At 39.5% G+C, this 25,237-nt stretch overlaps 1 protein-coding gene across 1 annotated transcript in view; it reads right to left on the bottom strand.

Moving 5' to 3' along the window:
* The window catches only part of SLC35F1 (solute carrier family 35 member F1), a 149,277-nt gene extending 124,352 nt beyond the window's left edge, over window positions 1–24,925 (bottom strand). The window contains exon 1 of the mRNA XM_069851200.1: window positions 24,876–24,925. Coding sequence (XP_069707301.1) covers window positions 24,876–24,925 — 50 coding nt within the window. The remainder of the gene's footprint in view (window positions 1–24,875) is intronic.
* Between the last annotated feature and the right edge of the window lie 312 nt (window positions 24,926–25,237).

Genomic DNA, 25,237 nt, shown 5'->3' with positions numbered 1-25,237 from the left:
AGCTAGTTGGGATTGTACACTGCTATATTTCAGGAGTATCTAGAAGTAGGAACGGCCGGGAATTGGCACTGTTATGAGAAAGGCACGAAACTACTAAAATGAGAATAACCTATCTGCAAGGTCCTTGGGGATCACACTGGGTCTGGTTGGGATAAACTACCTTTATCTCAACCCACAAATTTTTCTACTTACACTCTCCTCTTGCCCTGCTGAAGAGGGCGAGTGAAAGAGAACCTTGGTGGTCATCTGGCAGCCTTACTATTTTTGCAAGACCAGACAGAAGAAGCACTTCAGTAGTTCAGCCTAGCTTATAGGATGTAAATTATGGTTCTTGGTCCAAAGGTCTTATCCATGCAGTGGAGATCAGGAAAAGCAGGCAGAGGTCTTTAACTGTGGGATTTTTTTTCCCCAAAGTCTATTCCCAGTTCTACCACAGACCAGCCACAGATAACTTTATGTCTTGCTGCCTTAATTTACTCTCCAGTAATGACTGCAGTATATGTTCAGGTCATAAAATCTCATATATTCAACCAGCACCTCACAGAAAGTTTTCCTTTATGTAGGAAATAGAACAGGAACTGAGAGGCTACCTAGAGTTTTCCCAAGAAAACCCAGTGGAAGGTGCCCACCAATGCTGGTGGTTGCACCCCTCCTAACGCCTTGTGGGCAAGACCATCTCATGCCTCAGAGAAAACCACATTATATTGTCTTTTAGTAATAGTGTTTTAGTTTTCACAATTTTCTTGGAACAGCTAAAGCCTTAACCTTTCCATGTTTCCATTTTCAGTGAACCTTTTGTTGTGTGACAGCTTTTGATTTTTTGTAACAAAAATGCTTTCATTGCCCAATTATATTGATTTTCAGTTTCCTGAAGCTTTGTACTTTCCTCCTTCTAAAGTTTCGCTGACACAGCTTAGGCCAAGTCTCACAATCCCATTCACCCCTGCTCCTGAGTGAAGAAACAGTTCTGAAGAAACTGGATGAAACTCATGAGGCATTTAAAAATGATGCCCGTTCAGCTCAAGCCTCCTGTTTTTTCCATTCTTTTCATTTCTTCCATCTTCTTCCAGGAAGATGAAAGAATTACATCAGGTCAGGAATTTAATGCATTTCAGAATGTGTGTTTTAAAACCAAACCCCACCTTGGTGAACTTGTTCTGCAGAGAATTAGACAGTCCCAATGGTAATCTGTATACATGGAGCCTTTTAGGTATTTTTTTTTCTTACAAATATACAGGTACTGAGGTCAGATTTTAATTTGTATGAGACATTTAAATTGACAAAATTCAGTGCTGCCATGTCCAATTTCACTGGAGGTGAACCTGTTTCTATGCCTCTATTCTGTACTTCAATTAATTGAAAAAGGAGGAAAAGAAAACCAAATTCTTTAAAGTGAAATCTGAGTCATGCTTGAAGGCCTCAGCAGCCAAACATTTTTCTTGTCATTGAGAACTTCCCAAAGAAATGGCAATGCAGATTGCCAGGGTAAGTGCTTTTTTATTTCATTATCAAGAAAACAAATATCAGGTATCTAATATTTCTAAAAGGAATTTGTCTAGCATCAACTTTCACTATACCAGTGCCTCCTGATGCCCTATCATTGCTTCACACATACAAAACTCTAGTCTTACTTGTCTTTAATTAAATAGGGTAAATTTCTTTAACCTTTCTCTGTAAAGCATTCCTCCCTTTACCGCTCTTCTGGCTCTTCTCTTAAACTCCTCTAGTCTATCACTATTCTTCAGTCTTGAACAATAGAATTGGACACTGTCCCATACCAGGTCACTTCATAATCAAGAAGTGCGCTAATGTAGTCTCCCTCCTCAATATTCCCTTGTTCACATATAAAAAAAATCTCATTATCCCTTGTCCATGATACACTTACAGTAGGAGGTAATACCCTGCTAATTCCACACACAATGCCTCAATTCCTTTTGTTACTGCTACTTAGGACAGAGCCAAAGATCAAATTGTCAGGGCCTACATTATTTATTCTTATATATAGTCCTTTTACTGGGCTTCTACTGCTTTCTTGTGCTTCATCCTCAGCAAGCAGGGCAGACTGCTCTATACAGCAACTTGGTCTTTTAACTGTTACTACCCCCTTTCACTTTGTGTCATCTGCAAACTTTATAGAGAATGATTTTCTCTTTCTTCCACATCCGCTGATAACAATGTAAAACTGCATGCAATTCAGCATGTCACGTTGAAAAAACTGAGATGAGCTGATATACATAACTTCTAGACGGTCCCTAAACCAGCAAACACCTTGAGAAAGGCACGAAGCCGTTTTGAGGAAAGGTATTCCTCATAGACCCACGCTGATTAGAACTAATTATTGTAACCTTTCCTTAACATTTGATGAATCAGATCCTAGATCTGCTGCGATTTTGGATCAATGGCAAGGTGACAGGACAATGAATATTTGGATCATCTCTTTGGCCTTTAATAGAACAGCACAACATTAACTTATTTACTCTTCCCTGAAACCTCCCCAGAGCAAACCAGCATTAGCAACACAGTGCTCCTCTGGATGCAGACTGCATTGGCTTGCTCATGTACAAGTATTCAGCTCCAGTTTTATATCTTCCCCAGCTACTGCTGGAACAGAAAGTATTTTGTCATTGCCATACAATACACCACTTGGATTTTTCTTGAATCTTTCCACATTTCTGGTTTCTGTCTTCAAAGAAAATGAGCAAACACGCCACCCTTTCCCTGCAAGACATCACCACCAGCAACCTTCAAGCCAGGCAAAACCAGTTCTATCTCCGTTCTCCTCAGGTTTCCTACAGTCCTCAGCTTCTGCTGCACATAAATTCCAATCTGCTTTCCTTATCTTTCATTGGTTATACATTTGAAGACTTTGTTGATTTTTTAATGTAGTCATGGAAGCATAAAGAACTGGAAGGTAAAATATTTTGGATATTCTTTTAAAAAATATTAAAAACCACTTTTCAGAGAAACTAAAAAGAGGTACCCAAAGAAGAGCAGAGAAATATCTAGAGAACGTTTGCATTCAATTGGAGAAATCCATTCAAATGCAAGTAATGTGGAGACTGGTGGCATTTCTCAGGTCCACTAAATATCAGGAAACTTTCAACCCCTGGCAAACTTTTCTGTAGTTCGAATGAGATTTAGTTTCACTGTTATCCATCAGTCCTGATCTTTCACTATATGGACTGAATATTGTTTTCCAAAACAAATTTGCATAGGTATGAATACTTAGCTATGTTCATCAGTGGTGACTATGCTTCTATAGCTCAGACTCTGAAGTTTTTGAAGACAGGGGTGAACAACACTTTTTTGATAATTCCCCACAGCAGGTAAAGAACATTGTAACTGTGAGAAAGCTTATTAGAGTTACATGAGTTTAATTGATCTGTCTTTTTAATAAAATGATTAATTTTCTTTTAGCAAACCACAGGGTTTGCACCTGAATATAGTCTATACTTCTTTAATTCTATTACAAATGGGAAAAAAATCATCTTTGCACAAAAAACACAGCATAATTAATTTAAAAATACTGTTTGAGCCATCAGAGAAGGACTTAAAAGGAAATTAATTGCTGGAAAGTCCTTGTGAGGCTCTTCATGCCAAAGAGTGAAATCTTGGTTTCCCTGAAATCAATAAGAGAGAAATCAGTACTAATCATTGAGCTACAGTGTTTTAGCTCCTTATTATGGCCTACATTGCCTTTTGAATTTTATTGTTTGAATTTCATTGAATCCACAGCTGGATTCAAATTAAAACCATTCTCGCTACTGCTTCACTGAAATAACAGTTGCATCGTTCTTTAGTGATCTGAAGGAATAGACCTTATCTTCACTATCAAAAAGGTCGGCACTTTATCAAACAAAAATGTGTGTTGATTCTGGTTTATTCTTTTCCTGTAAAAATAATGATTTGCACCTTATCTTTGAGAAAGCGTGTGAAAATGAGAGCACACTTTATTTTTTTCTGAGAAAGCCACAGAATCACAGAAACATTGACTCAAAGGGATCTCTGGAGGTCACTCAGTCCAACCTTCTGCTCACAGTAAGACTATCAGCAACAGCAAATGAGTTCAGATTTGTCTTTGCTTTTCCTAGAATTAAAAACCTCCGTGGATGTAGATCCCGTAACTTCTCTGGATAACCTACTCCTGTTCCACAGTACCTTCTTGGCAAAGAAGTGTTCCTTAATGCCCAGTTCAAAACTGCAAAGTCACAATTTTTCCTACCATGGCCTTTCATGTTGAGACTTGAGTGATTCAATGTATTATTGCTAAATGCGTGCTTGATGTCATGGGATGGTGCTTGCCATACCCTCCTGTGTAAGTTGATGGGAATTAAAAACAACCGAGGCTGTTAGCAGAAAGTGCTTGGTTTCCCAGTGGCCTTTTCCGTAAAAGCCTTCTCATGATTCAGCAATATGTATTTAACATGAATAATGGACCTGCATATCAGTCTATTTCGAGGTCTAAGCACCACACTCCCAGCCAATGCAAGTCAAGGTTACACTCCCTACGGGAAAGATGCAGAGCTGGGTTCCACATTTGTTCTAAAATGGTTCGAATGACTGACAGACATTTTCTTTCATTCAGATATCTATTAATATCTATTTCTTCAACTGGAAGGCAGAATGTTATAGATGTGTCACCTTTTGAAACATAGGTATGCATTGTCCATAGGTCAAAACACATGTCCCACTTGCCTTACTAATGCAAATAAATGCTCTTGACGTACATAAGTATGCCTTTATACATGCCTTATTCTCTACTTTCATTGCTCTTAGTTCAACTTGCTGGCATGCAACAAAGGAAAGAAATAGTATGCCAAGATGTGGAAACCCATAATCTTGATAAAGAGGATGTTGTTCAGCTTCTATGGGAAGTTTAGCTGATGGAAACATAAAAGAAAAAAAGATTCTTTATTCTCACTTTTTTCAAAGAACCGTGTCTGCTACAAGGCTATACAAGGCTAGCAGTAAGTGGTGGAAAAAATAGCAAGGAAATGAACCAAAGGGCACCCATGCACGTCTTATAATGCTATCATTGAAAATGTAAAGAGAATTATTTCTATTCCTGATTTCAGCAGTTCCAGGAAGCAAATTTCCCCTCTTAACACTAAGGTTTTTGAAAGGTTAGATCTACATACAAAGAATTTATCACTGCAGTCTGTTTTTATAGGCCTTCCTCAGCCATTACTACCTACTATATTTTGTTCTCTGTTTGTAATGAGCATGCTACTTTGGTCATCTCGGAGCTCAACAAAGATGACAAGAAGAGATAACGCTTGCAGGGCAACTTTAACAAATGTTAAAGCTCTATTTACCCTAGGAAAGAGTGTTCAAAATTAAGGCAATAAACATTATGAAAGGCTATTAAAATGAATGTGATGAAATGGGGACTCGGCTCAATCATCTGTGCCTCATCACTGGCAGTAAAAATCTCCAACACTAGGGAAGGATGAAGCCTGAATGGATGCATCCCTGTCCTGTCGGATTATCTGCTCCAATCCCTTTTTCAAATCAGGAACTTTATTCTCCAGTTCACAAGCATCATTATGAAATGGGCTATGACCCATGTTTTCTAAAGTAATGCGCTCCTGCCTTTCCTTATGCTCTTTACGTTGTGTCTATCTCTAAAAGCAAACATGAAGTGACTTACCAGACACAGGGCAAATGACAATTGATTAACCACATCCTGGATGAATTACCAGTGAGTTAAACCCACCCGCATGCACAAAATCTATATATAACCCAGTTGGAGTTTTAAAATGTGATTTGAATGTTATCTAGGCTTTCTGACTTTGTGAATCCTTCACAACCATAAAGGCCTCTCCTTTCAGGAAGCAACAATAGCTCTTTGTGTGGAACACAGCAATATTTCAGTAAGCAGAACTATGAATTTTGCTTTTGCTCTTGGTGAAAGGTAATGATTTTACTGGATGAATATGCCTTTGACATTTTAATGTTAAAGAGAAGGAGGTATTTGCATATAGTGTGTGTTCCCTGATCCTGTTTTCTCCCTGGTTGATGCAAAGCTCTGATGTCCCCCTCCCTCTGCAGGCAATTCTGAGCACCCTTCTCTTGCCTCACCAAAGTCAGTTTTCCCATGTTGTGACCTGCTCATCAAAGCACAGCTTTCTGGTCTGAAAAGGGAATCCTTCCACTTAGGAAAAAGGATAGTAATTACGTTAAATGAATGTTAACTTCCTGCTAATGAATGCATTATGAATAATTAGAAAAAGTGACTCATTTCTGAAGCATACAAAATTCCACAGAAGAAATACAAAGGTTTCAGCAACAGCTGAATAGGTGTATCTGTACCAAGGGGATAATACAGTGTAAAAATGCAATATTACATACATAAAGGTTTTCATTCTGAATTTAAAAAAAAAATCCAATCTTCACTTCTAAATTTCCAGTGATAGCAATGTACAACTGCCATAAACTGTATCAGTACCTGATTGTTTTTCACTGTTCTGAAGAAGCGTCTAAGATCCAGTTTGCATTTACCCTGATTCACCTGCTCTTGGATCTTGTCCACCCTTACCAGACCAAAAATTCCCTCACTATTTAGTTCCTGCTGTCTAGGTCTCTCCTTACAGAAAGCCCCTAAGCAGGTTATTATTTTTTCTCTCTGTGACTTCTTTCTTCCAGTATATATCGGGTAAAACAATGAAAAAAAAAAATCTTTTTTCTTCAACTTCAAATGTTATTGCAAGCTTCTACAGAATTTTAGTTACATCTCCTACATCTAGACCGTGAATTTCCGCAGTTGTTAAGTCTAGGCAGAAATTAAACTGAACAAATTAAATTCATCAAATCTCTCCCTTTAAAAATTTCCAGCCTTCCTTTTGAGTCTTTTCTGTCACCTTCACTGTAACAAAAGCCTGGCTGAGCTGTTCTGGCATTTCTGAAATCCCTGTTTCACTGACATCCCCACATGCTCTAGGAAGCTCCATGTCACCCCAACCCCTGGGGTGTTCAACCAATATGGACACCTCTTCTCCTTTTTTTCTTACCATATTACCCTATTACTAAGGCCAACATAATTTCCTCAGTTTGCAAGTATAACATTTTTTAATCCACTGGAACACAAAATACTTTCTGCAACAGCAGATGGAAACATACACAGGCATTAATCATTTCACTCTCCTAAAATCCACTCACATTAACCATCTCTAATGTGAAACCTCCCAGCTATTAAACAGCACTGGGGAGCACTACAAATCTAAACAAGAAGAAAATTTCCAGCCGCACAAAAGGGGAACTGTAGGGTAATTCAGCTAGCGAAGCTGCTACTCGAGATGAGTCTTGACTACTTCAGCGCCTTCTTCAGTGACAGAAGATGAGCTGATGTAACTCCTCCAAAGGCGGCACCAAAACCCCCATACTTATGCATATAATGAATCTTCAGTGCCTATTCTCCCTTTATTGAACCTTTAATGCCAGTGTGTATAGTAAACCAGAGAGCAGGAGCAAAGCTGTCAGGCTACTTTAATCTACACTGCATGTGAATTATCTCGATGATACCCACCAAACAATAGCAGTTTATGTTCTAATATTGTTGTACTTCAATTTCTATGTCTAGGAGAGAAAAACAAATGAGGATACTGGTGGAAGATTGCACTTACAAAACAAATTTGACAAACGCAATTATTTTATTATAATACACCATCACAGCATAATTTTGCCTTAGATGTGACACCAAATAAAATATCACTGCCTGGCATTGCAAAGGAAAATAGGAGATCATTTTATTGGCTCTGCAGTTCCTTAGCGCTTTATTCACTGTGTGAAGAACTGCTTTAAAATGGGATCACTCTTTTCCTTAAGTCCTGGTAGGTAAATTTCTTTTACAGAAGTGCAAGATGAATTCCCAGAGGTGTTACAACCAGAAAATGCAGCAGGGTATAGCAGTACATCTAACACACACATACAACCAGACACTACGCAGCTACTCATTGTATATTCATATGCACACTCTTAAAAATGGAAAACAAATATGGAAAACAGTGAATAATGCAGAATGCAAAAAGGAGGGAAACGCTAGAATCTGTACAATCTTTTCTGTTATTGGTGGTTAGTTTATCCATTATCTCCATAGAAATGTTTTGTATTTTAAATCAAGTGTGTTCTTCCAAACTATGTTATGTTTAAATATATGGGAGCCAAATTCAGTCAGGTTACCGACAGTACTGCCGTGCTTGGCACTGTGACTTCCATTTGGAAACACTGCAAATATTATCATGACTGCTCAGAGAGAATGGAAAGGCATTATCTGACATGAGGAAAGATACCTACATTTGATCCTTAATAAATCTGAAGGAATAGCATTTCTCTTCATGGTTCATTGCCTTTATCTTGAAGGTTGTGTTTCCTACATGCAGTTTTATTTGTTCAGCAGTTTAGGATGAATGAAACATGTTAAACCATCCCTGGAGAAAGATCCACACAGCCTCTGAAAGGCTTCTCCTGTCATACGCTCTGCCTCAGAGGAGGAATGAGGTCTGCAGGATGAAGATTTGCTTTTGAGTCTTTCTGTACACAGCAATTCTCCTTTGATAATTGTCACCAGTATCAGACTGCATACCTCAAAATAGTTTCCAAAGAACATAAGTACTTGATGAGCAATCACTAAAGAGTTTATAAATAAACTTGGCCATCAAAGCTCCACCTTCCTACAACCATCCCCTATATATTGCACAGGGACACAGTTATGAGAGAATCACATAAACATTCGTGGGCTTTTAACAGCTAAAATACCTCTAGCTCCTTACTTATTTCCACTTTTTACTATTCAGCTTACCTGCCTTCCCAACTATTAGTTACCACCAGAATGGTTGCTTCAAGCTCTGTACTCAAAGCCCTGAAGGCATGAAGAAATATTCAAATGTGCTATTGGCAGAATTAAACTCTGCTTTTTTGACCATTATTTATCAAGTTCTCTCTTTCATGCTAATGTAAACTTTCTGCTAACGTTGTGGTGTATATTTTTCTTAGTCTTTTACAATCGCCTGATTTGTTTTGGTCATGTCTCTCTGTTTGACATCAACTCTAATATATATGTGCATGTGTTTATATATGTATATATACATACTGTATATAAATCCAATTTATTTCCCCATGTTTTGCAGTCCAAATCTCATTATTAAGAAGACCAATATGAATATCTATTCACACTGGGACCAGAAAAGAAAAAAAAACCAAACAACAAATGACAAAGTACAGAACAAAAAATAACTCTTAATAGATACATGCCAATAGACCAAACTATGATTTGGATATTTCACTTAAAATTTAGAACTATTTGTAGAAAAAAATGCTATTAATTCCATACTCTGGAGAAAATGACTGTGAAACATGTTATATGTAGATCGCACATTGAAAAAATGTTGCTGTTCTTTGGGCACCGCCGGGGCAGTTCAGGGATGGATTTCAATGGACAGCAAGGGTGCACTCATGTCAGCAGCTAGCACAGCTCCTGAAAAGCTTACCTTTTTTAATTTTTTTTTTTCACAATTTATAAACTACAGCACTGTAGGCTAGGTTGTTAGGCTTCATGCATAAGTGATCCACTCCATTAGATGCATTATCTCAACTTCAATCTAGTTGAAAATTATAGTTTCTTACTATTGTTGACATACTAATTGGCCTTGAGAGGCATCATTTATACCTTGAGCACAGAAAAGATTAAGGTAATGATACCTCTTTCAGGCACCACCAATATGTGTACGGTCTGAAGGACTTGCAGGTGCCTCTGGACCTCAGCAAGTGTATGTTACCTGCAGTTGCCATTTTTCTAGAAGAAACAGAATCCATATCAAATTCCTTATTTGTTAAGAAGCACGATCCTTGGGTCTTTAGTGTTATCCGTTTCTGTTAAAAATGGAAAAGCTTGAACAAAATCACACATTTTTTCTTTTTTTCTTCTGTAAGAAGGGAGCACAACTGCCCTGATGACCTGTCCTATTAGCAAGCACTGAAACTCTACATTAAGCCGCTGAGGCTCTGCTGTCACAGTGGGGCAGACACTGCCCATTAGCTCTGTCCCGGGCACTAGCAAAGCAGGAGTAATTCCCTCAGCAGGGCAGTCAGGGCAGCTGAGAGTCTTGGCAGAAATCCTTTGGGTCAAAAAGTTTAAGGTGACAGTGGTTGCATTAAGGATGCTGTAGGGCCTCCAGATCAAGTCCAAGGAATGATATTGGTATGTCTAATAAACAGGATGAGTCAAAACTGAATGCTTTTATTCAAACTACTGAAGTCCTAGTTCACCTCCCATGTAGCTCATGAAGTTGACTACCCACCTCCTTGTTCATCTTCAAAGCTCTCTAGGCAACTCGAGTTCTGCATTTAGGTAATCCCTAATTTACTAGTTGCCTACCTGCAATCTGAAAAGTCAAAAGCTAGAATATACACTTATGATGTGGCAGAATGGAGTATGATGCAGAAATTAAAGGTACACACCACAAGAAAGATACTTTACAGACTGATAGGAAGTTACAGTATCCCTTTGAATACATTAAAATTTCAACTGTATGTGGGGTTGTGGGATTTCTAAGCCATATTTCAGATTCCTCTTACTGTGACCATTATAACCCTTCCTCTCTGTAGGTGGCATTGGATGTACTGCACTGCTCTTTGCAAAAACAAATCTTTATTGTTTCTCATTCTTTCTGAATATTTATCTCAACCTGAGACATACCCCAGGAAAAAGAACTGCCTTTTTATTATCCAGCTTCCAAAACAATGTTTTCTCCTTTTTCTATCTCCCTGCTAATGAAACTTGGAGATGAAAATTTAAGTGATGACATTGAAGAATAAGATATTGAAAGCACTGAGGAGCCAGACATCTTAAATTTTGCCTGTACAGTCGGTATATTACACAATAAATCCTATTTGTACATCCAGACCACTGTACTTACCTATAAAAAAAAAAAAAATACTGAGCTTTGGAATAAACCTGACAGGCAAGAAGTAAGATTTACTTACTTCAGAAATCCAGTATTCTAATAGCTGTGCATAGCACCCTCATTTAACTCACTTTTTAATTGTCATTTTGAAGCCTCTGTCCTTTATTTAGTCTGTGAGCAGCCAGCTTGCTTTAGAAAAAACTGAACACCAACCTTATTCTTTTCCCTAGCCCTTTATCTATCTAAATCAAGAATTAATTCTATGTCCTTTCTTCTGCCTCTTTTGACTGATTCATAACAGATATAATTAAGTGGTAAGATATAGCAGGAGTATGCCCGCGAGTATCAGTATCATACCACAAATGGCAGGATAAGATATTAAATTTTAACCAAGAACTGCTGCAATTATCCAGAGATACTGTTTGAATTTCCTGTGCTATTATTAAGAAGACAAATTTACCAGACATTGAAAAGATTAGGAAGACTGGAAGATTTGCCCTGTATACCTTGACAATGGGGAGAGATGACTGGGTCAACACTTTTGGAAGAGGTGACGAGTGGTCTGCTTTTCAATTGTGCCCAACTTAGCCTTTCAGAAATTGCTGCAGAAATCTTCACAGAATCACAGAATAACCAGGTTGGAAGAGACCCACCGGATCATCGAGTCCAACCGTTCCCATCAAACACTAAACCATATCCCTCAGCACCTCGTCCACCCGTGCCTCAAACACCTCCAGGGAAGGTGAATCAACCACCTCCCTGGGCAGCCTGTTCCAGTGCCCAATGACCCTTTCTGTAAAGAATTTTTTCCTAACGTCTAGCCTAAACCTCCCCTGGCGGAGCTTGAGGCCATTCCCTCTTGTCCTGTCCCCTGTCACTTGGGAGAAGAGGCCAGCACCCTCCTCTCTACAACCTCCTTTCAGGTAGTTGTAGGGAGCAATGAGGTCACCCCTCAGCCTCCTCTTCTCCAGGCTAAACAACCCTAGTTCTCTCAGCCGCTCCTCATAAGGCCTGTTCTCCAGCCCCTTCACCAGCTTTGTTGCCGTTCTGTTTGCATCTTCTCAGAGAAACCCCCCATAAAGTCTCAAATTGGGCAAACGAGACAGAAGGCACCCACAACTATCAATAATCAAGTTTCAATCTCCAATCAAATATTTCAGCTAAAGCACTAATGACGGGAAGTAAGAAGCTTAACAGGACACAGCGCCTTGGTTAACCTGGAGGAGCAGGACCAGTCCAGCCTGCAGGGGGTCTCTAAGCAATAACTTAACTTCAGGGAGAGGGCATCAGGTGAGAAAACTTCATCTCAGCAAATTCAGGGTGACAGCAAGGCCAGACTGGTCTTGCTTAAGAAAATGAAGAGGTGGGAAGGCAGGAGGGGCCTCAGGTGCATGGCCTGAGTCCTGTTATTTGTGAGAGAACAGATATCAGTCTCATTCTGTAAGCTGTTCTCATTTTCAAAGTACAATCATTAAACAATCCTAAAACACACCACTGCAAAAGATGCTTGTCCTTTGCTGTTTATTTTCTGACTAAGTGGAAAAACTACAACAGGAGACCACGGTCACTAAAGACCAAAATTTTATCTCATTTGTTCTCATACAAAACCTTGGCTCCTCTCCGCTACTTTAGTTTCTCCTGAAAGCAGCCATTTTTGAGAAATTCCTTTCTAGCTGCAGTTTAGCATTGCATCGGGTTGCCTTTTAAACACACCAATTGCTTAATTTTTAAAGCCCACACTCTCCAAGGTCTTGCAACTCATGGCCAACACGCATTGACACTATTCAGAAAGAGCTTCAAAAACACCCGCCCACTGCATTTATTTTCATGGTTGTGTTATACAGGTGTGAAATGAAAAGGGACCCACTTTCTTCCCCCATCTGGCGATCTACTGCATCTACAGCAGCTCTGGTATTTCCAACTTGACAGCCTCATCTATTCATCAAGATGGTTGGATTATCTCACTACACCATCCCCCCACCCCCCCAAAAAAAAATGGAATAGCACAGAAGATGGCACTTGTCAACACCAAGATAAAATATCTTGATGATTAGCCAGATTGTATTCAGGAATTCAGACTAGTCAGAAGAAAAACAAAACAAAACAAAACAAACACCTATTTCTTCAACAGAAGTTGGCCAAATGCACTTGAATGTTGACCACCATGGCACGTGGACTAAAACCAGACTAATCAAATAGCTATAGACTAAAGTAAATACTGAGAGCTGTAGGCTAACAAAGGTTTGTCTCAGCTGAATTCTGAAAAAACACTTCCCATCTTTCCCTATTATATATGACGTGACAGTAAACACATGCCAAAATACATACAATGCATGATATTATTTATTTGGTAATTTGGGCTTTTACCAGCACATAAAGAAGAGCTAGTCAGAGAAAAGAAATAAAGAAAGGCAGACTCAGTTACTTCAAAACATTCAACACCCTCAGCAGGTTTAGCAGGAGAGAAAAAGAGACAAAAAATTGGGGGAAAAGAAGAATAGGCAAAAGCGTTACAGAGGTGTTGTGTTGCCTTCCCTCTATTTTAGCAAGGATGCAAGCATTCCTGCTTGCAGCAGTAGCAAAGCCCCACTGATGGATAACAGCTCTACCCATGAGCTACCAAGCGATGGACCCTAAGGTAATTGATTGCACTAAATCCAGTACCCAACAGAAGAGAGGATATTATGTACAGTGTGGAAAATCCAGTAGTCACTGACTGACAGAAAACAGCAGGGTTACAATGACTAGCAAGAGGACGAAGAAGTAAAGATGAACAAGGAAGGTAGCACCCTGGGCTTCTGAAAGCTTGAACAGGGGAGATTTAGGCTAGACGTTAGGAAAAAATTCTTTACAGAAAGGGTCATTGGGCACTGGAACAGGCTGCCCAGAGAGGTGGTTGAGTCACCTTCCCTGGAGGTGTTTAAGGCACGGGTGGACGAGGTGCTGAGGGATATGGTTTAGTGTTTGGTAGGAACGGTTGGACTCGGTGATCCGGTGGGTCTCTTCCAACCTGGTTATTCTGTGATTCTGTGATTCTGAGTGTTAGTCCTGACTGACTGGACATATGGGTCCTGAGAATCACAGTAGACTGTCAACGGATACCTTAAAAGCCACGACATTTGTGGTTGTATTGCCCTTGGCAGGTGCTATTAGTCAAGTAACCAACAATGGAGACAAAAAAACTATAGGCAACAACACAGCTGTCCAGTGGTTATGATGGACACTGGCACATCCCTAGCAGAACTTCTTGTGCCACTGCATGTTATGGCTTTGTGGTTTCCTCACTGATACACCAGCTGAACCTTGCTTTTGAGGGTGTATAGCAAACAATACGCATTGCTGGCATACTGAATAGGAGGAGAACAGCATGAACAATGCCTCTGCCCTGCCCTATCATCCTACACAAGTGATGAGGCAAGCTGCTGCGCTGTTTGCTCTCACAGTAACATTTCATGGTACGTCCTAAGGGTCAGTCAAGTTCATTCTGGCAATGCCTCTGATTCTTAATTCAATCTGATCCACAAAACACCTGCAGCAAACTTGTGGCTAGATTCTTTACTTCCTTCTTGGTGTCTTTATGTTGCTTTGATGGCAACCAGGAGCCATTTGTCTGCACATCTTACTCGGAGGACACCTTGAGATCAGACAAGCTCTCTGTCCTGTGTGTTCTGCTGGCTCTTGATACCTGCCTCTGCCCTGATCAGTGTCAACACAGTCTGTCCAAAACCACTGGCTGTCCACAGGTTTATATGGCTGTAACTTCATTGATGCTGTAAGTCTTCCTCCAAGTTTTCATCCACGGAAGTTAGGGGATAATCAGATCAGTTATGGACCAAATTACACGAAGCATAAATGGCATTACTTATCTGACAATAGTGGAGAAGCATCAGGTTATGCTAACAGAGAATTTGGTTCTCCATTTGAAGTTATCCCATAACTGTAGTTTACCATCCATCCCGATTTTAGTAGGCTTTGGGTTTTTATTGCATTTTATAAATGGGCACCACTGTCCAATGTCTGCAGTCTCCTTACAGTTCAAATCCTAATATTCCAGACATGGAAGATTAATTTCACACAAGTCACAGTAATTTTCTTTCTAAGCACTACTGTCTTGCACTTCTCCTTTTTTTTGGGGACTATTCAAAACAGCCATTTCATCTACCCTAATGTGCACGATGCCTTTACAAAAGTAAGAAAAAGGACTTGGAATAGAGATTGAAATGGCCAAATAAGAAGGCAGTGCAAAGGAAACCTAGAAGTCATTAGGCAATGTACATTTGGGAAGATGATATAAGATATTTGTAATTTAACTGCCCCAGTGGAGGTCTTTTCCCACTCCTCTCAGACTCCCCTGCCATATGGCCTATCCTGCTAGGGACCGTTTCCACAGCTCAGCAGGCACCTTCCACTTCTGCTACATCTGTTCTTTACCCTGATGGTGCAGTGCATGCTGCAGTCATATCTCACATCTGCCATTCCCAGATTTGCTAATGGATGGAATAAAAATGACCACAATTGGATTGCTTTCTTGCTGAAATGATGAATAGGTTACTATTTAATTAAGAACAGGTCATTATTTTTTTAATCATGAAAACTTACTTAATCTTGTTCTGTAATAGAGAACATGCCTTAGACACAAGAACTGGCAAGAAGGTTCAGAATATGCAAAGTAATCAGTGCTTACAGCCAGAGGCAGCAGGAGAAGTCTTGCACATAACAAATTAAGCATTAGCACCACTTAATTTTTCTCCTTCTAGCTACCTGCAGCCAAAAGTAACGCACAGGCAGCTGCACATACTCAGAGCACAAGCTCTGAATGACAGAGGTAACTATGGAGTTGTGTAGGCTCTGAAAACAATGTCTCAAAAAGCAAACTCATAAGTCTTAAGTTCTTGCAGAACTGTGGCTATTTTTCTGCCTCAGAAATTAAAGGATTTTACTTGCAAACTCAAGCAGAGCTTTAAAAAAACCAAGCTTTAATTCACAAACATGTCTTTTAAAATTTGTTTCCACCAGATAACTCATTTCAACTGTGCAGCTAGTATCAGCAAATAACTTTCAGTTTTATAAATAAATACTTATAGCGTCACTACTGCAAAACCCAACCTGATGCTAGCCAAAGGGATTATACAGACATCAAAGAAATCCACTGTTTAACATAAAATATTTTTTCTAAAGCAACCATTTAATACAAATATAAAGAAAAAGACACAGAATGGACGGGGTCTGATCTCCTCTGCTTCCAAAAGCAAAGCATGCCTTCGAGTACATCTTATCCAGCTTGTATGAAGAAACAATTCTGGAAAGCACAGTGTACTCCTTTTATCTAGAAGAAACTCTCCTATGGATCATCTAGATCAGATGAATGAGATATGTATAGACAGGAGAAAAAGAGGTGGGCAATCTTCTTTAGATCACTCTCTGTCTTGAGACCACAGATCCTTAACTAGATATCGCAGCCTGGGAAAAATAACTGTCTTAAAGCAATATTAAGTTTAGGCTCCATTATTTTATTCCTGTCAGAAAGGAAGGCAGGCCATTTACACCAGCATGGTTGAAAAACAAGTTTGTAGGAACAGTGTGAAAGGGCCAGAGGTATTTAGTAGCTTGATAGCTTTCAAAATACCACTTTAGGAGACACTTGGTCTAATCTCATCATAGAGAGTAAAGAATGTGACCTGAATACTTCACTGGCTATATTCTGCCCACCAAAGAAAGACAGAAGAAAGACACCATCTCTGGTAACTAACCGAACCTAAACTTCAGTGCATTTAATTTCTAAAATAAATTTCAACAGAATCAATGGACCATTCTGTGACAACTGAAACTAAATTTTAACAAACTTATTATTCCCTTCCTCTTCACTGTTCAGCAGCTCTGATTTGCATGCTTAAGGATCTCGCATCTCCATAGCCAAAATCAATGAGATTTGAAGGCTTCATCCAATACCTACAAGCTGTGCATATGTGCTAATACAGAGGAAAGGAGAAGTAATAAGGATGTGGTTGATTATCCATGCTTCTAGGAGGGAACTTCGACTCCCACTTCTTTGGGGAAAAATCCAAGAGTTTCCAGTATTTCCATAAGAGGATTTGCTTGACCCATTGTTATTAATGAGAGTTCATTTGGGAACTGAAGCATTCTATGGTCAATCCTCCTCAGACCGCTACAATGGAAGGATTATCATTGACTTCAGTAAGAGTGGAATTAAGTCTTCTGTTGATAAAAACATATTTATTCTACGATATCTTTTTTATTCAGATTTCTATGTTTATCTAGAACATATGAATAAATATTTTATATATGAAAAGCATTCCAACAAGAAAAATTATGCAAGTTATTTATATTTGTAAGATATGACCTGTACTTCGTTTGCTATGAAAATACTGCAACATAGCAGACACACATGTATATGTATGTGTTCACCCATGTATGCATGCATATTTCACACATTTTTTCTGCTGAAAATAAGCACACAAGGTCCCTACACAAATAAGCACACTGTGATACCTACCAGGGTTACTTCATCATGCAAGAACCAAAACACCAAATGGAAACAGACTTTCATTTGTACCTATTTCTTATTTGTATCACCATCCTTTGTGGTTTTCCCTGAATCAAGAATGCTAACCCAGGACTGCTCTGTTCCTCTTTTTTTTTTTTTTTTTTTCATTTTACGTGCTTGATTTTGTTCTCTGTATGTGAGAAAGAGTAGTCTCATTGCACTGGATTTTGAGACCACACACAGGCCAGACACTGTGATATGCATGTTTCACACCCAGTTCAAGGAGAGACAGAGATAAGAATGTGCTGCTGCTGTGACTGAGATGTTGGGTGCCTGGACATGTACCTCCTGTCAGTCAAAACACCTACGATTTCTCTGGCCCATCAGCAGCTCTTGCCACCAAGAAAACTAAAGAGGACTCCTCTCCTCTACAAATACCTGAACCTAGATTATCCTTTTTATTTATTTTTTTTTTAATGCCAGAACCCTGCATCTGGATGACTGAGTGCTCACAAGTGAAAAAGCACAGCAGCAGCTTCTGGTACTCTAAGCTACCCTAAAACTTGTGGTGCCCTGATCCACTCCAGAGAACAGTGAAGGAGAGGAAGATGCAGGGTCTCAGCCCCAGAGCTTCCCTGAAAGGCAGCTTGCAGACCTTCAGTGACACCCAGCCCAGCTGGAGGGCCACTGGACATTTGTAATCCTTTCTGATGTCCATTAGATGCCACTGCATAGACTTTTTAAAAGCCAAACAGCCCTTGCCTCTTCTCAGGCAGCCACACACTACTTACTAGATGTTCCTTGTTACCACTGGCTTGGAAGTTCAACAGGCTTAGCCTAGCAAAGTTCCCTCCAGTTAGGACAGGACTATCATTGTTTTATAGATGGGAAACTGGGTGACAGAGACTACAACATGATTTTTCCATGGGTTGGGTATAGCAAGGCTGACAGAGTGTGAACTTCAGCAGCAGTCACCTGCATTCACCACCAGACTGAAGCCCCAACAAGTGAATAGCATCACTCAAGTCTTTTAAGGGCAGGTTAAAAGCAGTAGCAGGTGTCCCCCGATTGTGACACTCCCCCCATTTCAAAGTAGCTGCATGGCCTGGGATAAGGAGGAGCTGGTGGCTCCACAAGGCAGATGAAGCATTGGGAACCTCTGCAGTACGCAATCTCTTCCAGAATTACTTTCCTCTGAGTCTGAAAACAGATATACCAATTATGCCTTGCCTTCTACTTTCCGCCACCCAGCACAATTTAATCTCTTGGTTTGGGGACAGGCCAGAAAACACAGCTATGAGTTAACTCAAAGCCAAGAAATACAGCAGCATCCCAGCATCAGCCACAAGCATTTGCACACCTGCATGGTTTTTTTACATTCACTCTGCCAAGTGAGCTCATTCGCAAATTCTGTTTCTACAGCAGATTTTACTGGCTTTCAGGAGCTGAGCAAATAAAATTAAGGACTTAGAAGCAACTTTTATCCCTAGGCTAAGCTCTAAGAAATAGGAAACAACCACAGAGTCTAAATTGAGGTCTTCCTTGAGGTCCAAATCAACTAATCACAAGGTCTGTCAGAGTCAAAGGCATGTTATAAGAGATTCAGCTACAATAAATACCTGTGTCAGCCCTTTCCTTCCCAAATAGTGAGTTCTTAGAAGATACTTTTGTGGCCATGTTAATTTGCAGTTCTGCTTCTCTGATTTCTGCTTGCTGGTTGAAGAGGTTTCATTTTTATTTTTTTTTTGTGGTGTGAATTCCAAAGTTTACCCTCGCTTAGGCAGCCACTGTGTAGGTCTCCATAGTGCAAAGAAGCTTGGTCCCAGAGTTGCCGAGGGGAAAAGCACAGCCTCTCTGCAGCCAACCATGGACTGTGCTGCAGACAGGCGAATGAGGCTCCCTGCTAATCGGACCTGGTGTCCCCTCCTCACATCACAGGACTTCTTTGATCTGGTATAATCGCCACTCCTCTGATGCTGCACTACCCTGGCCACTGCATCTCCCTCCAGAGGCTGTACATAGCTTCCAGCTGTGTGGACTCCCTGAGCTTCCTCTTTCCCTCCTGAGCCCACTGGAGCCAGCAGTTGCGTGTTGGAGCCAAGAAGCTGGCTCAAGTGAGGGCACAGTGCTCACCCAGCCCAGCAGCGAGGAGCACCAAGGCAGGCGTAGCTGCAGGCAGTGCTGGATCATCCCTTCCAGCCCACACCAACCTGGGGCTGTGCAACCATTTCATGTAGCAGCATATATCCACAGCCTCCAGGTCATCACAACGTTGTTTATATTTGCACTCTGGAACAACTACCATGTAATTAGTAATTTTTTTTCTGATGATTATTTAAGCTTTTACCTGAGTGTAATTTATTTTATGGATTAGCATATTTTGCATAGCTGGTGTCAAGTACTTGTGTTGCAAGTTTATCAGCTATTGCTTTCTACCAGATGAATAATTCTGTAAATGAGATTTGTATAAACCCTCCCATGTAAATAAATCTACACACAAAAGTGTCACTCCGTGAAAAGTATCTCTTGCTTGGTAGGTAAATAGTGTGTGCACACCCATCTGACATTAACACCATAAATAGCTCCTGACACTGAACAGGGGATTGTGAAAAAATACAAAGAAGCCTGTGGGCATAGATGTAATATTTTTTAAATCTATAGAAGAAAGAAGGCAAAGGAAACTGAGAATGCCTGTAGGAAAATACTCTTAAATAAAACGGTGAGTGAGACAGAGTAGCTACTGGAACAATACAGCTTTTCTTATTCTACAGTCTATTTCTAATACCAAGCATCCAAACTATGAACTATATTGCCCAAAACCAGAGTGATGAGTTTAGTGTGGCCCTGCTTTGAACCCTCTTGCAAAAATCTTTCATTTGAAACACACAAAGGACAAATCCAGACCTCAGGATATTATATTTGTGTTTTAAAAATAAAAACCTGATGGGCTTATAATAAGTTTTCTTGAAAATAATGATATAAATATTTTTTTAATATGAACGCTAGGATATCCTTTGAAGCCTAGTATTCCAGGTGCTAAAGGTCAAAAGAAGAATTTACATACCCAATAAACATTAACAAAACCTATAAATAAAACATCAAATATTAGCAGACCATGGACCACAAAGTTTTTCCTTTTTTCTAGTAAACCGGACTATTCATCATCATCGGGCCTCAGGTTCCTCACTAACCATACAAAGCTTACGTGACCTTCATCGCCATTTGCAAGGAAAGGAGGATGGAGGGCAGGCAGAAATGTAATCACAACAGTTTTCATCTGGATGTGCTTTTGGGAGCTGCAGACAAGGAGCAAACTTACCTTCCAGCTCCCGAGCACAATATGCAACCTCACCAGGTCTCAACAAAACACCAACTAAACCTGTCTGAGTCTGTAAGTCTGCAAACTAACCTCCAAAAAAGATGGACCAAAATTTTAAGGATTCACAGCCAGGAGGATGGTCTTCCATAAGACAGTCTTAAGGTGTTTAGTAGAAAAAAATATGTACATATTCCACCAGTAGCTTGAGAAAAAGTTATCAGTTTGATAATATAATGGCATTTTCTCTCTTACTTTGCCCTGTGAGAGGTCAACAACTACCTCTGCATCCTTAACACAACAAATAAAGGGCATGTTCTATTAGAGACTGACTCAATTACAAAGAATGAGTGAAACATGATTTCAGATACCACACCAGTCCTTTTGTCCCCTTTTAATTCTGGGCAAGTTACAATTTCTTCAACCTTATGAAAAAAAACTAGACAAATGGAGGGAAGAAATGGCTAACTATACCAGGGTAAAAATGAAAGTAATAATACGCATGGAGCGTAACTCACCCCCCTACAACAAGACTACTGTAAATAACTCCATCAAAATATGGAAAATTATAAACTGCAGAACACACTTAACTTACGTGTATGAGTATTGAGTGACTGCTTTCCCGCCTAATACTGCATTGTTTATTTTCATGCCACTGGATAAATTGAAAAGCTACCTGTTAGGGGCAAGTCTCTAAAATAAGTACTTGTAATACACTGACTCAAGACGCGAGGCAAGCAGCACCACCCAGACTCATCTGATTTGGGATGCTCTAAAACCACACAACTAACATCTGCTGATAATTCAGACAAAACCTGGTTGAGGCTGGAGAAAGATGAGAGAGATATAGGCACTTCCACCACTGGCAGATATCCCACTAATACATCCTGTTAGCATTTCCCTGTCTCTGTCCCATTTTTTAAAGAAAAGAAGTTTTCTTTACAAAATCTAGACTAGCTCAATATTTACTCCTGGTTCTACATCAAACGTTCAGGTATCCATATCATGTGTAGGCAAAATTACTATTTCTTTAAGTAACCAAAAGATATTAGTACAAACCATCAAGAATAAGAAAATGTTCTTTGGTTAATAACAGAAAAAGACCTGTTGTACATCAAAAACAACTTGGGTCTATGGTATAATCACAGATCCTCTGGAAGGTAACCTTCAGTATCGGGTAGTTTTTCTTACTAATAAACTCAAGTGAATGAGTGAAGTTAAGTCCATGTTGAAGTGTTTTGCTGAGAAGAAAAAAGCTAGCAAATCAGGATCTTCCAGAATAGCCTATTAACAGAAAAGTTGTGATAAGTTACAAATTTTTTACTAATCAGATAAACAACTTACAGATGTAGCAGAGACAAGTGTAATAGTTTACACCTTTCTATAGGGAATGTGCTAACTCTTAGCAGACTTTGAAGTAGTCCATGCATAACCAATGTAGCTGTTAAATCATTTAAGAATGTAAAAATTACGGAAAAAAAATACCGAAGGTGGAGATAGAATTCTCCGTGTGACCATGCAGTCCAGCTTCTTTGTTGCTTCTTCTATTTCGACACTCAACTAGTGCGGGTCTTTTGGGATAAAGCAAAAACCATAAGAAGCTGCAGTAAGTCAACAGGAAATATAGTAAGTGCCTCAAACAGGGGAAGATTTAGAAATGTTGAAATCTCAGATTTATTACACAAGAAATGACTGCAAAATAGTCAGTTCTACATTGAAGTGTTTCAGTATTTACTTCATAATAAAATATTGTAATATAATTTATAATAAAATTACAGATTACATGTGCTGACTAATCTCAAAGAATCATTCCAGTAATTTATTTCCACAAATCTAAATATCATTGATGTATTGCTACAAAACATTTCAGTACGCTTAAAAAAAGATTTTCTGTTGGTAAACCCTTCTGTGAGTTGGTTTGCTGGCAGCTGCTGACACAGCCCTGGAGAAGTAGAATGCCAGTGTATGCAAACCTGTAGTTTCTCAACCATAACAGCATCTCCAGATAAATGTACACGAGTAAAGTTTTTAAGAATTTATCTAAGAGCCTGCTTGGAAACAAGCACTACCATACAACAAACACTCTCATCTTACACTCCCAGAACTCAGAAATTATTTAATGCAAAATTTCCAGTGGCAGTATATCATTGCTGCTCTGAATATCTGAGACATGATTCAGAGTGCCTTTTGTAATGCAAACAGCTCTTACAGAAGTTTTACTCAGTGTTCTACTGCTTGGCAGTGCATTTAGTCAATGTCTCTTACTGCAAGTGTTGGCAACAGCACATCAGCCCCATTTGAAAAAAATTCTGCAAAGACCCAAAGGTGAACTTTGTATAAACCTTCAGTTACAGGCTGTAAAACATTTCAAGCAAGGAAATGATTAGGAGCCCAAGCAAAACTGAACAGCTTTCCACCTCCTTATCAATCACCAGTTCAATCACAGAGAAGCACCAGCATATGTTCAGAAGGCTGGTTGATAAAGTCCCATGGGAGACGGTCCTTAAGGGCAAGAGGGCTGGGTGCTTTTCAAGAAGGAAATCCTGGCAGTGCAGGAGCAAGCTGTCCCCATGTTCCAGAAAATGAGCTGGTGGGGAAATAAAACAGCTTTGTTGAGTAGAGAGATCTGAGTGGACATCAAAAAGAAGAGGGATCTCTGTGAGCTTTGGAAAAAGGGGCAGGCATCTTGGGTGGACTACAGGGAAGAAGTGACACCATGCAGAGGAAAAGTCAGGAAGGCTAAAGTCCAACTAGAGCATGGACTGGCCAATTCTGTGGAAGATAATAAAAAAATCTTTCTACAAATACATCAGTAGTAAAAGGAGGACCAGGAAGAATATTCAGTTTTTATTGGATGCAAAGGGAACAACTGTGACAAAGGATGAGGACAAAGCTGAGGTACTTAATGCCTTCTTTGCCTCAGTCTTTAATAGTAAGGAATGTTGTTCCCTCTGTGTACGTGCCCAGGAGTTAGAGAAGCAGAACAAAGCTGCTAACCACCACAAAGGTGGTTAGAGATTTGGTTGGCCAATTAGACACCCGTAAGTCTATGGGGCCAGATGGGATCTACCCGAGGGTGCTTTTAAATTCCAGATGTCATCTGTCCATGCTCTTCTGAACTCAGGCCAACACAAACATGTATCAGTGCCTGTTTTGCTTACAATGGTCAAGTCTGAACTAGAAGCTGCGTTTTTCATGATCTACCAAGACTTTTATAGGCGTGCACTCAGTCAGACAAAAAAAAATCCTAATTAAACTCCTTTAAAAATAATATACATTGTAGAATAGTTATCCTCACTTCTACCCTGTGATATACAATGTAACTATTTTCTTTTCCTTTCTTCTAAGTAAGCTACTGTGTAATGAAGAAATGCATGTCTGTATATAGGCCTCCGTTCATCACAACATTCCAGTACACACATAGATTATATTACTTTATAAAATCTGCTGAATAGATTTTAGAAGCTTCATACAACCAATTAAATGTACAAATTAATATATATTATAAATGTGCATACTTACACACACACAAACATACATACTCTATTATAGTTGGTGCTTTCCTGTTGGTCCTGTCTGCACACCTAATTATGGTATTTGTCATCTCAGCATTTTCATTACTCTTTCTAATACACACTGGGCTGCAGTCATCCAAGTCCTACAGCACCTACAGAAAAAATGTGGTCTATGGGACCACTGTCTCTAGTATACAGTTTAATAATGTTAAAAAGATACCAGCATAAAGTTAATGACTAAATTTTTCATGAAAGGAGCATTACATTTCCATCTAACAGGGGTTTAAGCAGTTATTTCTCTGTTATTACTATAATGTTGAAATTAATGTTCACTAGCCCATGGTACGATCAGATGGAGAATCCAAATTACTATTGGCGCTAATGATAAATATCCTCACAGAGTAAATATCTTCTGAGTGCTGTGCCAGTTCAAATATGACCGAATTTCAGACAATGTAGCAAAATATCTTCTGGTGGTGTTTGAAAGAGAAGGATTAAATAAGACTTCAGTTATTTTTCTGTGTCTAGATGAATATTTTCAGGCTCTGTAACTTCAACTAACCACAAAGTGGAAGCTTTCTGGCTGGTGTTGTGTTTCAATGTCTACAGACCTGACATCAAAAACCCAGCACACTTACCTTGGTGTAACTGCACAAGCAGTCAAGAGCAGCACGCTGTGGTGAACCATGGCTGGCTTCACTGTGGTACTCCTTCCTGCTAAAGTGCAAAGCAATTTGCTCTCAGCACAATACAGGAAAGCCAGAGGGATCCAAGCATGAAAACAGGGTTTTCAGTTCTTCTGAAATAGACATGGTAAATGTTCTACATTTCTTCTGTGTTTCATCTGATGACTTTGAAGGTATTTTAGATACCCACATTGCCTATGTTCTATAATACATAATCCTGCAGTGATCATTTGTTACATAAAGGTGGAACCATGTTCTCTTCTTTCTCCTCCCTTCCATTCTCTTTCATACAGTGTAAGAAGAGCTGGCCTGAC

This window comes from Phaenicophaeus curvirostris, chromosome 2 (assembly GCF_032191515.1).
Source record: "Phaenicophaeus curvirostris isolate KB17595 chromosome 2, BPBGC_Pcur_1.0, whole genome shotgun sequence".
In the NCBI taxonomy this organism is placed as follows: Eukaryota; Metazoa; Chordata; class Aves; order Cuculiformes; family Cuculidae; genus Phaenicophaeus; species Phaenicophaeus curvirostris.
This window is presented reverse-complemented; position numbering and strand designations above follow the sequence as displayed.